The sequence below is a fragment of the Berghia stephanieae genome, chromosome 1 (assembly GCF_034508935.2).
Source record: "Berghia stephanieae isolate SIO BIC M18660-M18661 chromosome 1, UCSD_Bste_1.3, whole genome shotgun sequence".
Lineage (NCBI taxonomy): Eukaryota > Metazoa > Mollusca > Gastropoda > Nudibranchia > Aeolidiidae > Berghia > Berghia stephanieae.
The window spans coordinates 103,101,117-103,113,407 of record NC_088360.1 but is presented as its reverse complement, the minus strand read 5'-3'; the positions used below and the strand labels follow the sequence as shown (position 1 = coordinate 103,113,407).

The 12,291-nt window shown below is 37.3% G+C and overlaps 1 protein-coding gene and 1 long non-coding RNA gene across 2 annotated transcripts; both read right to left on the bottom strand.

Moving 5' to 3' along the window:
• Positions 1 to 6,259: 6,259 nt before the first annotated feature.
• On the bottom strand, positions 6,260 to 9,036 carry LOC144962605 (uncharacterized). The gene is made up of 3 exons (XR_013643497.1): positions 8,896 to 9,036; positions 6,983 to 7,072; positions 6,260 to 6,390 (listed from the first exon to the last, which is right to left on the bottom strand). It is a non-coding gene; the product is annotated as an uncharacterized LOC144962605 (long non-coding RNA).
• On the bottom strand, positions 7,478 to 8,765 carry LOC144962604 (uncharacterized). The gene has a single exon (XM_078895692.1). The coding sequence runs from the start codon at positions 8,622 to 8,624 to the stop codon at positions 7,479 to 7,481; it is 1,146 nt and encodes a 381-aa protein (XP_078751818.1). The 5' UTR covers positions 8,625 to 8,765; the 3' UTR covers position 7,478.
• Positions 9,037 to 12,291: the final 3,255 nt, after the last annotated feature.

Genomic DNA, 12,291 nt, shown 5'->3' with positions numbered 1-12,291 from the left:
ACTGAAGAAAAGTGTATCAACATAAGTTCACTCAAAACAGATGGGCAAATGATGATGCCAAGACATACTTGAAATACAGACCATTTGGCCCAATTGGGTTTACGTTTAGATGGTAGAAATTGTAATACACTAAAAAAGCTTGTTGACCAAACGTGGTGAATGCTTGCATATCATAAGCTCCATTACTGGGAGAAGTGGCCTGTATCACAGTAGGATGCATTGGAGAGAAGTCAAAGCAACATTGAAACAAAACAATTTGCACCCCTTTCAACTTACAATTTTTCATAAAGAAATCTATTGCCTTTAAAATAGCCTTACTTGACTATAGATAGAATGCGCTTGGCCAAGGAGTTCACAACATTGCCATCCGAGTATACGGCAACACACAATTGTGTAATGAACTTTATAGTGTAATACAGTAGTGAACTCACAACGCGATGGCAAAAAATAAAAGGCTAAGTGACGTATTGTATACTATTGAAAATAAAATCCTGAAACACAAATTATTCTATTTACAACACAAATTTGTTGGACATAAAAGTACAAACACAAGGTGCAAGGTCAGCTTCAGAATTAAAACAGGTTCTGCAATAATAGTAACATATTTGCATACCATGCACAACTAATGACTATCACTATATCAGGTAAGTATCACATGAATGGCTGATTACAGAAGGGCAATATCTGTTATAGACTAAACAAATCTGTATGTACATGTTCATAGCAACAAATTTCCCCTCTGTTCAATAATTAGCCATCCATAAGACGCTTACATGACATATGGTACATAGTGTGCAACGATAAATCTTTATTATTATCTAAACTAGGCATTTTAATTTTAAAATGACTTTGAGCATCTCCCTTAAAACTATGTTACTTACCTTCAATTTTAAAACCAAAATGTTTCATTTCAACTGATACTACTGAAAGAAATGAAAAGCAGTTAAAATGAAGTTGAAGGGAAAAGCTAAGGTTTAAAGACCGGAGAAGCTTAATTTGACCTCAGCATTATTCGCTTCTCTACTGATCACAAGACATGCCAATCAGAAACTCTCACAAACATTGTTATTGTTATGGACTGAAATCAATGTGCCTTAATACAATGTATGTTGCTTAATACCAATACAAAAATACAAGATTTGGGTCAACTCATTTGCAGTCTCCAACCTCTAAGTCACACCCCAATTAATCTTTTTAAATCGGTCAACAAAACTAGCTATCTACTGCCCAACACATGCACAAGATAAAAGCTATGTAGACAAAAATGGATGAAACATTTAAAAGCACAAAGTCCAAGGAACATTGCTATGGATACCTCAAGTCACACATCTGAAATTGTTCCAGTTATATGTTTCATCTATTTATGAATCTAAGATACAGTATACAGTCAACAAAAACCATAAACTTATTGGACTCTGCTGTTTAAAATCCCATTTACAGAATTACTGAAATATAAGCTTGAAGACCAACATATACAATTTTGCCTACAATTGTTAGCCTGAGAAATGGTGGGAATAACAAAACAGAGCATAAAAAGGTGTTCTAATGCATTTTGCGACCATAGAGAATTTTAAAATGTTAATTCAAATCGTTTCTAGCATAAAAGACTAACTTTACTAGGATGTGGGCTGACATTCCAATTCCTAATTCCAGAAAAAAAAAACAGAATATGACTTCAAAAAGTGACTCTTGCTTAAACTTTCTTTTATCAAAAGACAATAAGAATGGGACATATAAAGTGTTTTCACCAAAGTAACAATCAAGTAAAACAAATTTGTGCAAAATGCGGAATTCAAAAATTCCTGTAATGTTTGTTTTTAGAGCATCCGACATTTTAAAAAGTGAGTTAGCAGTCCTGCATATGTCTTACACAAATTCATGAAATAAAGTGTGCATATTTATGCTCAGCCAAGAATATTTGCACTTAGTAAAAAAAAAAGTCTCAGTATTTAATGTTTCCATCAGTTTGAAAAAAACAATGTTAATATTAACTGTAAAATTTTAAATATTTATCAAGGAGATAGTCAACACTTGTTTTGTTCCAAGGTTTAAAAAAAAAAAAAAGAAAGGAAGGAAGGAAGGAGAGAGAGAGAGAGAGAGAGAGAGAGAGAGAGAGAGAGAGAGAGAGAGGAGAGAGGAGAGAGAGAGAGAGAGAGAGAGAGAGAGGAGAGAGAGAGAGAGAGAGAGAGAGAGAGAGGAAGAGAGAGAGAGAGAGAGAGAGAGAGAGAGAGAGAGAGAGAGAGAGAGAGAGAGAGAGGGAGAGAGAGAGAGAGAGAGAGAGAGAGAGAGAGAGGAGAGGAGAAGAGAGAGAGAGAGAGAGAGATGGAGAGAGGGGGAGAGAGAGAGAGAGAAGAGAGAGAGAGGAGAGGAGAGAGAGAGAGAGGAGGAGAGAGAGAGGAAGGAGAGAGAGAGAGAGGAGAGAGAGAGAGAGGAGAGGAGGAGAGAGAGAGAGAGAGAGAGGAGAGAGAGAGGAGAGAGAGAGAGAGAGAGAGAGAGAGAGAGAGAGAGAGAGGGGGGATGTGTGTGAGTGTGTGCTTGCTTTGTAAAGTGTTGCTGCACGCTTAACCAATGGATCGAAAAGCGACAATAATAAATCATAATCTTTTTTTAAAAGCATTTGCCAAAGTTTGTGAACATTAAAAGAGAAATTGTTTAAAGCATCATCAAAGACCTTGACTGTTTCCTTTATGAAAAAATAGCTTATCAGAGTTGACAATAATGAAAATTCTTACAAAGTGTGGTAAATTGAAATTCCTCTGCTTGCAACTACAGTGGAACCTCCTGATTACGACACCTCCGAATAGCGACAACCTCCTGATAACGACATTGACCCGTGGTCCCGATTTTTTTTCTATTTCAGATCAGTAAAAAAAAACCTCCAAATAACGACGCACTTTTTGATAAAACCTCCGAATAACGACATCATTTTGGCAATTTTCGTAGATATCTGATACTAAAAATACCGAGTATGAGTACTCAAAGTTTATAAAAACGATTCCTGCTTGAACCAATAATAACGCAGCTTTTGAAACCAATGAGAACGCAGCTTTTTTTTGACGAATCTTGGCTGATATGCATTAATAAAAACCAAAGTAAACACAAAATCTTGGAAAATGTGATATTATGTGGTGATAGAAGTAGTAGTAGTAGTAGTAGTAGTAGTAGTAGTAGTAGTAGTAGTAGTAGTAGTAGTAGTGTTTTTGTGGGAGGAGGAGGAGGAGGAATTTTACCTAACTCGCAGCGTCCGAATTACCTGTTTATGTTTGTTTTAAAGGGTTTTACAGGGCTTGTGACACATCTATGTCATATCAGCGCCAGTAAAAAGGAAGAATATTGGATAGTAAAAACATTCTAGATTTACAATTGAAATGACATAAGAAAAGTAAGACAAAGGGGAATGGTTTAAATAGTGAACAGATGTAGATTCCAGTAGCACATTATCACTAGCAGTGTACTCAGTTCAGATCACCTAAAAGTCTCATCCAGACACACGCACAAAAACCCTCTAAGAGGAATACACTACAATGTTTTGTCAATGTTTATAAAAACTGGTCCCGCGGGCCTTACCACGCCCACTTTGTCCGCCATCTTGGAAACCTCTAAATAACGACACCTCCGGATAACAACATAAAAACTCAGCCCCGTGGCATGTCGTTATCGGGAGGTTCCACTGTACATCTAATATTTTTATAAATCATATAAGTTACCTCTTCCAAGACCCAATATCAATACAGTAAATCTTCTATGCTTTTCACTTTCAGACAGGATATAATCAATTTACACACAAGTCAATACATTGACTTTGTGAAATTTGGGTCGAAAATGAAAAATGAAAAATTTGTTTAAAAAATTCAAATGTGTAATTTAAATGATTAATAAATACTACAAAGAAATACAAACGATGTCCTGATTTTTTTCCCCCGTTTACAGTGGAGCTCGGATAACAAGGAACCCCATACCTAGCATAAAATATTATTCCTGAGCTGTCATTATAATTGATTTTCAAGGGAAACGAAGAAATTGCCCATTTGTCTTAAATCATCATTTTCAATCAGGCTTGGAAAATGATACAGGAATTTTGGCAAATATATATGAATTTCAGAGTTTAAATTGGCACCGTCCGCATGAAGAGTCCTTCCACCCCAATGCTTCTGGCTTTGATTGATTGTGTGTGTATTGTGGTGTTTGTAGTTGATGTTTTACTTTAAAATTTCAATTTATTTTAAACCGAGTTCCTAGTATTCCCAGTCTCTGGATCGCTCATTATCATGAAGTAGCCATTCAGAGCCATAATTTATCTATAACATGAAACAGACAATAGCAATTGCTTGCTATCCTTTGGATAGGACGCTAGTTTATCGCAAGGTACTTCCTGCCAGCACTAATAGACCCAGCTACCCAATCACTGCTGGTGCTGGACAAGGGGGTCAGAAAAATATCTCGATTGAACCAGGATCGAGCTCGGTCGCTTGGATTGTGAAGCGAGTGCTCCTTTACCCACTGAGCAATCGGGACCCCCTCATTATCATGAAAACAGGTCTATTTACAAAAGAAAAATAATAGGGAAAACCGGGAATGGTAGTAAAAGTCTCATCTTTCTCTATCTCTTATTATTTCTAATGCTGTTAAATTTAAAGCACCACTGTGTTTGTGCTTTGCACTGCTCCCATTTTATCAAGAAATGTTATTTTTTTAAAATCCACAATGAACTATTATTATAATGTTCAGGTCCGATCAAAAGAAAAATAAATTACCATCCATGATAAGCCCTAACTAAAAGAATAAAAATGTGCGATGCATTTCTTTTCTCCCATTCTACATTTAAAACTCTAAGAATCACTCACTGCTGTTTTCCTACAGATGAATGCAAAGTAAATAAACTAGGAAAATTGCTTACTTTGAGCTGCTGTCATCAAGAGGAACAAGTAAAGTCTAACAACTAGAATGATGACGAGTCAATCAAGCAGCAACATTGAACGATGAAAGAAAAGAGACAGCACTAACTAAAAAGACTTGGATAATCACAGAGAAAAAGCCTGTCTACATATTTCAAACCACCACATAAAATAAAACCCCCATGACTGATGAAGATGAAGAAAGATCAGTCAAAGGGACAAGATAAAATAGCTGAGTTGGAAAGCAGTACCTTGTAAATATAAACAATCTCTACTGCAAGAAATTCTCAGGGTTGTTTTTTTTTTCTAGCTCTGAAAAGAAAAATGAGTAGAACTGATCGTTATCTCTATTAAAAACAAAAACCAAAAACAAATACCCAAACAACTAATATAACAATCCACCAATGTCGTTTTGCCAATTACAATATCAGACTCTTAAATATCCAAACACACAACTTCAATTCCAAATGCTTAAATTTACTAGAATAAATTAAACAAATTAAAGAGCTTATATATCTTATGTCACTGTATCTTGCTAATACAGTTAATTATGGAGAAGTCATCAAAATTCTGACTCCACAGACCAAAAAAGAAGCACAGTGACTGGAGGTCCAGCTCCTGTCTGAAGCCTATATATTTTAACTGACAAATTTCAGAAGTAAGGGAGATGCTCTGTACCTTCTCTGATGCCGAGAGAGAGAGACATTGAAATCCAAAACTGTTAATCAATCAGTGCTGATGTTTAAAAAAAGTGGATAAGGAGGAAAGTTTTGAACAATTGTCTATAAGCCCCATTTTTATTGCATTAATCTCCACCTTTAGAGCAATTGAGATGATAAATCATCATTGATATTCTAGCCAACATCTGAAGAGCATGGAATCCGCACCTATATATTCCACAACATAACAGATTTATAACTGCCAATACATTGATTTTTAAATTATTTTTTTTTAAAGGAGAAAGTTCGTCCTTTGACCCCAAAAATGCGGATTTCAGTGGAACTGGGGAAAACCACCAGCACTGGTTAATCATAAACCCATTAAAAAAATCTTTGTTTATTTTAAGATATATGTGACCCTCCGCCTCAAAACGGTATTATGTCGGGATGATTCAGACCCCAGAAAGTGAATTTAGAGGTAGAATGATGAGAAATTGGACCTTAGAAGTTTTTGTAAAGCAAAAAATAGTATTTCTACTCCAGCATGACGTAGAGAAATTAAACCCAAGTTTGATATTGATGGCTATAAATTCAATTTCTCTAACCGAGTGGATCCCGACATAATACCGCTTTGAGACGGTGGGTCACATATTTGAGAACATTATTCCAAAAAAGCAAGTTATCTGTGAATATTTCATACTCTCTCTCTCAACAGAAAAGAAGACTATTATAATATAAACACAATTACACCACACCAATATGTTTGCAGTCTCAGCAAACTCATCGCTTCTCAACCAACTCAGAATCAATTTTAGAGCATCCTGGCGTGACATCACCTGAAAGAGAAGACAAAAGGTCTTTTACAACCTCGTAAGCAATATTTGCAAGGCAAACTTCACCTTGCCTTGACAACAGTATTCAATTTCAATATCTATAAACAGATCGAAGACGCACTTTTTTTTATAATTTAAGAAAACTAGCAAAGTGTTTACAAATAAGGCGAAATGAGGATTTACAAGTAATTTTAAAAATTGGGTGGGAAGTTGGGTTCTCTACTTTTAATAGCATCTGGCATATCATTTTGGAAACCTCAAGAGAGTTACTGATAGAAAAAAAAAATTACCCCATATAATACTGCCTTTTTACTGCAAAAATATGGTACTGCTGTTAATTCATCTACACAAAAAAGGCAAAGAAACAAAAAGCGCCGTAACAACAGCTTATATTCCACAAACAAGTTGTTAAAAAAAAGTACGTTTTAATATTTCTGATGATTAGATTGAACCGTACTCCGGGAATTTATCATTGAGTAAGCAATAAATATAACAGTATTATAAAAGCTGTACCAAATTGCAAGCATACAACATTACAATGACACAAAAACACACATAAACAAATGACAAACATTTAAACATCTACTCAACGGACCATTAAATTTTGAATGAGCAAGGCAATGATGAGAGATTGAAGAAAACCACACAACCACTTGTCCACATTTTAGTTGGGTTTCCATGGAGGCTGAAAGATAAACAGATCTTGCATAATATGATGCACATATAAAATCAATAAGCAATACATTAAATATTTCATTTGTGGATGTTGGTCTTAGATTGATTATTGGCTCAAATGGAGCTCAATAATGAATCTAAAACTAAATAAAAATATTCATCTCGTTATAAAATAAATTATACAATAACCATAGATCAATAAGCAGCAGTGATTGTTTTTTTCAACAACTTAGAACATCCACAGTTAACCATAAAAAGCAAAATTTCATTGATAAAACTTTCCTTACAAATAAATTATAAATGAAATAAAATAGAGCTGATGATTATTGCATAACATCAAAACAGAAACTTAACTTATTTCTTGTAAAATTTCTACAATCAAAAAAAAATTTTGGGTAAATGAGAAGTTTTAAAATTTACTTTGAAATATTGATATATGATGATGAAGAATAAGAATGATCCATAGAAACATCAGTTGTACAAGATTTCATATTGCATGCTGCACAAAATTCAAGAGAGACTTTGGTGCCCGAGACATGAAGGCAGACTCCTCCATGATCCTCTTGTGGCTGGAAACAGTTCTTGGCCTTTGGTGACGAGTCATCCACGTCAATCTCTTCCATATCTGAGTCAGTTTCGGAACCATTAGAGACAGGAATATCTAGTTTTCGCTTTTTTTCTTTACAACACTGCACTATTTCCTTTGCCGTCATATTATGCACATTTTTATCAATTGTTACTTTAGGCTTTAAATTAGCCCGAGACCGTAATTGCCTTTCATTTGATTTCAAGCTTGATACAGTTGTAATCTTTGAAGAATGTTTAGAATTTACAATTGAATTGTTCTTTGTTTTGCCAGTGAACTTATTGTTATTGTCACAAAATGAAGTGGCAAGAGAAATTCCTGGGGTTTTGGCCACATTTTTCAAAATTGCTGACAATGTTGTTTGATTGGCAATGACACTTCTTAAATAATGAACTTCAGATTCAAGAGCACTTAAACGGTCCCTGCTTTCAACTACTTCTTTTGACAAAGATTCATTGTCATGTCTTAGGATTCTCACAGTTTCTTCCAGTTCTGCAACATACTTCTTTTTCTTTAATCTATTGTCCCTAGCAGCTATAGCATTTTTTGAATTGCTATCACCTACGGGATAACGTTTTCTGTTTTCTTCTTCTCGACAAATATAAGTCTTAAAACTTAATGGCCTTATATTTCTCATTTCTAATGAGCAATCAGAAGCTAGATTATCAAATCTGTGTGATTCTCCGCCTAAGCTTATATGATTAGAAAATGAAGTATCAGCAGTAACAGTAACAGGTGGGACTGGCCTCGTGTCAATGAGGCAGTCATTGACCTTTTTAATGTTGCCGTCATTCCTAAAATCCTTTGTTATTTCTGGATCAAACAGTTCCTCGTGAGAAGTGAGGCTCTCGTGGCTAGAAAAGTCCGCACCCAATCCAACATCATCAAAAAGGGTATGCTCATACTCATAATCATTTTGGAAATTTGAAAACTCCAAAACACTATCAACAGATTCGGGTGAATACAAGCTATCCATTTCTAGAAAATATACCAATCTACCAGGAAATGACTTTCAAATTGTTCTTTTTCGTGTACATTTGTTTCAGACAGAGCAATTCATGCAACAAGACTTTTCGTTACTGTATTGACAACAAGGCAATTTGCTTTTGGTGGGAATCCAGATTTTCAGGAATTATATGCCATGCTCCCCCTGCCCTCGTTGTCTGCTAAAATACCGACTCCACTTTTTATTCTACATATAACCGCAAATAATGACGACTGATCAAAATTGTCAGCGAGGCTCTTACCAGATAAAATAAAGGCCGTGCTCGGGACAATCTGTTTCTCTCTTTTTTAAGTTTATGATGGGAATGAAAACTGGGGAAATCAGTGTGAATACGAAGAAACGATTGCCTTGCGTTCATAGAAATGGCCGTTCGTCAACTTCATCTCTCAACTCACAATAGTGTTGGGTTATTTGATCGCTTTTACTCGATCGACGACCGAGCGCCAAGCCACGAGTCAGTGCTCGATCTCAATGCCGGAAGAGCGAGTTAGTAAAACGATCACTCGATCGTAAAACGATCAAGCGGGTTGTGAGCTTGAGACGATCTTGACACGTGAGACGAGCTTGAGACGATCAGGATTCGAGCGAGCGGAGGGGTAACGAGTGTTTCGAATCATTTCAAATTCAAACGATCACAGTTTGCCATCCGATACCAATCGCCAATGTTTGCACACGGTAGTCTGTGGTTCTTCCACAGCCCTCACTCCTTGTCAGATGTTAGTGTGTCTGGGTGGCAGTGGCAGGGAAATTCGTATAGGTGTATCACGCGTGTGTGACAAGACTTCATTAAACCTACTAAAGTTTGACTATCACACACACACACACACACACATACACACACACACACACTAAGGCTATTTCTATGACACACACGCATCCCTCTATCAATGAACACTCCTACAGTAGTGCGGCTATGTGGTCTAGTCATGACGTAACTATAGGTAGTACTCTAGTCGACCATGGCTCTCGTGCATTATAATGGTCTAGTGGTATGACACCCGCTTTGGGATCGGAAAGTCCTGGGTTCGAGCCTCGCGCTCGGTGCATAGTTGAGTCTTTGGACAAGGCTCTTTACTCACATTCTCTCACCGTACTCAGGTGTAAAATGAGTACCTGGCCGTTAACAGCGTTGTCTTTGTCTGAAAAATTGTAATATCGCCTAACAGGCGGCATGTCCCGTCCTACATATTAAATGTTGCTGTTGACCGGGGACCCCTTTACAAAGCGCTTTGATCACATTTAGTGGATATTGTAAAGCTCAATTTTTTAAAGTAAAACATTAGCTTTGAATATGGAATGTTTCAATTTTAGATGCCTGTGTATTCTTTGTTAGTTCCCATCATCATCATCATCATCATCATCATCATCATCATCATCATCATCATCATCATCATCATCAGGGGCAGCGGTACGGTCTTTGGTTGGCACCCGAAAGGTACCGAGTTCGATCACCCGCCGCTGAGTGGTCTTGAGCAAGTCACCTTGCCCTAACTAAATTTGCGGCGCTGCACTGCGGCTATCGCTTGGGTTATTCCAGTCTTCCCTTAGAATAGACCCGAAAGACGAATCTCCCCTATGGGATGAATAAAGGGAATTATGTTTAATTTATTTATCATCACCATCATATCAGCGGGATCATCATCATCACCACCACCACCACCACCCTAATAATAATGGATAAAATAAATATCAACACATTTCAATGTAATAATCAATCTAAAATCAATCAGTGCTCCTAAAAGACCCTTTGATTTCTTTGTCTAATTCGTTCCATACTTTTGGAGTCCCGACAAAGAAAGATTTTCAGCTAACTATAGTTTATATATGGGAATATTAATCAGTCGTTTATATTGGAATCGGAGTTCTCTAGCAGGTGTATTAGTTCAAAGCGCATTTCCAAGGATTTACCATGCTCAATGAACTTCACAATATTTTATTTAATTTATTCCTCCGGCACGCCATATCGACCATACATCCATTTCGTACAGTAGGTACCGATCGCTGTTTGGAGTCTTTTTGTATTAAAGCTCTTTACAATACCCGTCATTGCTTATAAGATAAGAATACATTCACACCTGAGTCAAGTGCCTGACACACGGACTTAACGTCTGGATCACAATTTTCAACAATCACTGTCACTCATCCGGCCATTGACAAGGCTTGATTTTGTGACAAGAGACACCGTACCCTGAGCGACCGAACAAATAATCACCATCTGCGCCATCGTCATCATCATCATCATCATCATTATCATCATCCTCATCACAGCCGTAACAGCCAGCAAAACCACAATCATCATCTTCGGGTCCGGTCTATCCGTGTGGGGGGTGGGGGTGGAACCTGCTAAAGTATTTCATTTTTTAAACAGAAACACGATAATCATCATCATCATCATCATCGTCATCCATTGTCGTCGGCATCGTTATCATCGTGTCCGGGCAATCCGTGTGTGTCTGGGTGTGGAACCTGCTAAATATTATTATTATCTACCTACCTAATAAAAACACACCATTCTTGTTCATTTATTTTTCAAATAATGAAATGAAAGGCACGACCTTTCCCGCACACACAAGAGGCGATGACGACCAGTGACAAATTATGGGAGGTGGGGGCGGCCTACAACTTTTGGCGCGACATAAATATGAAATGTTAAGGTGACAGCGGGATGATGGTGGTGGGAGGGGGGGGGGGGGGGGGTCTCAACCCTTCACCATCAACAACTGTTTGATGGCGTGTGTGTGTGTGTGTGTGTGTGTGTGTGTGTGTGTGTGTGTATGTGTGTGTGATGCGACGAACGATCATAATCAAGGCTGCCAGACAGCCAGATTTCTTCTTGCCCAAGTAGTCAAATAGACCCCAAATAGCCCAACACCACAAGCATTCTGACTCCCTTGAAAAACTCATTTGTTTTGATTAACAAAACAATCGACTACAGTTGGATAAACTTATCTTTTCATTTTTTTTAAATAAAAGATTTTTTTTTTTAAATGAATCATAATAGAAAAGCGTTTCTTAGTAACCAATTTTGAACTTGGCCATCTGGCAGCCCCCATCATAACCAGCTGCAGTCAAGCCAGCCACAGACATAAGAGAGGGAGGGGTATGTGAAGTTTCCTGTGGCAAACGAGTTGCTCGTTTTTTTTTTTTCAAACGAATCACTGCTCGATGACGTCACTGACTCGAAACCCGCCCGAAACCGACTCGATTTTAGAGGACTCGATCGAAAACCCGCTCGATTTGATCGTTTCAAACTCGACCCAGCACTATTAGCGTCGAATTTACAATAGGTTTGATACCAAGAACTATGTTTTTACTCCAAAAATTGATGAAATTAGAAATAAAATTTAATTAATATTGAGGTTATGTGGCCGACAGAACAGTGCTCCTACCTGTTTTGTGGTATGACTCTCGCTTCCAGATCGGAAGGTTCAGGTTTCGAGACCCGCTCTGCGTTGCGCAGAGTTGAGTCCTTGGAAAATGCTCTTTACTCACATTTTCTCACCGTACTCAGGTGTAAAATGAGTACATGGCCGTTCGTTGAATTTGTTAGGAAAAAATGTCACATCGCCTGACAGGCGTCATGTCTCGTCTTTCAAGTTTAATATTGCTGTTGCCTTGGGACCCCTTGTAAAGCGCT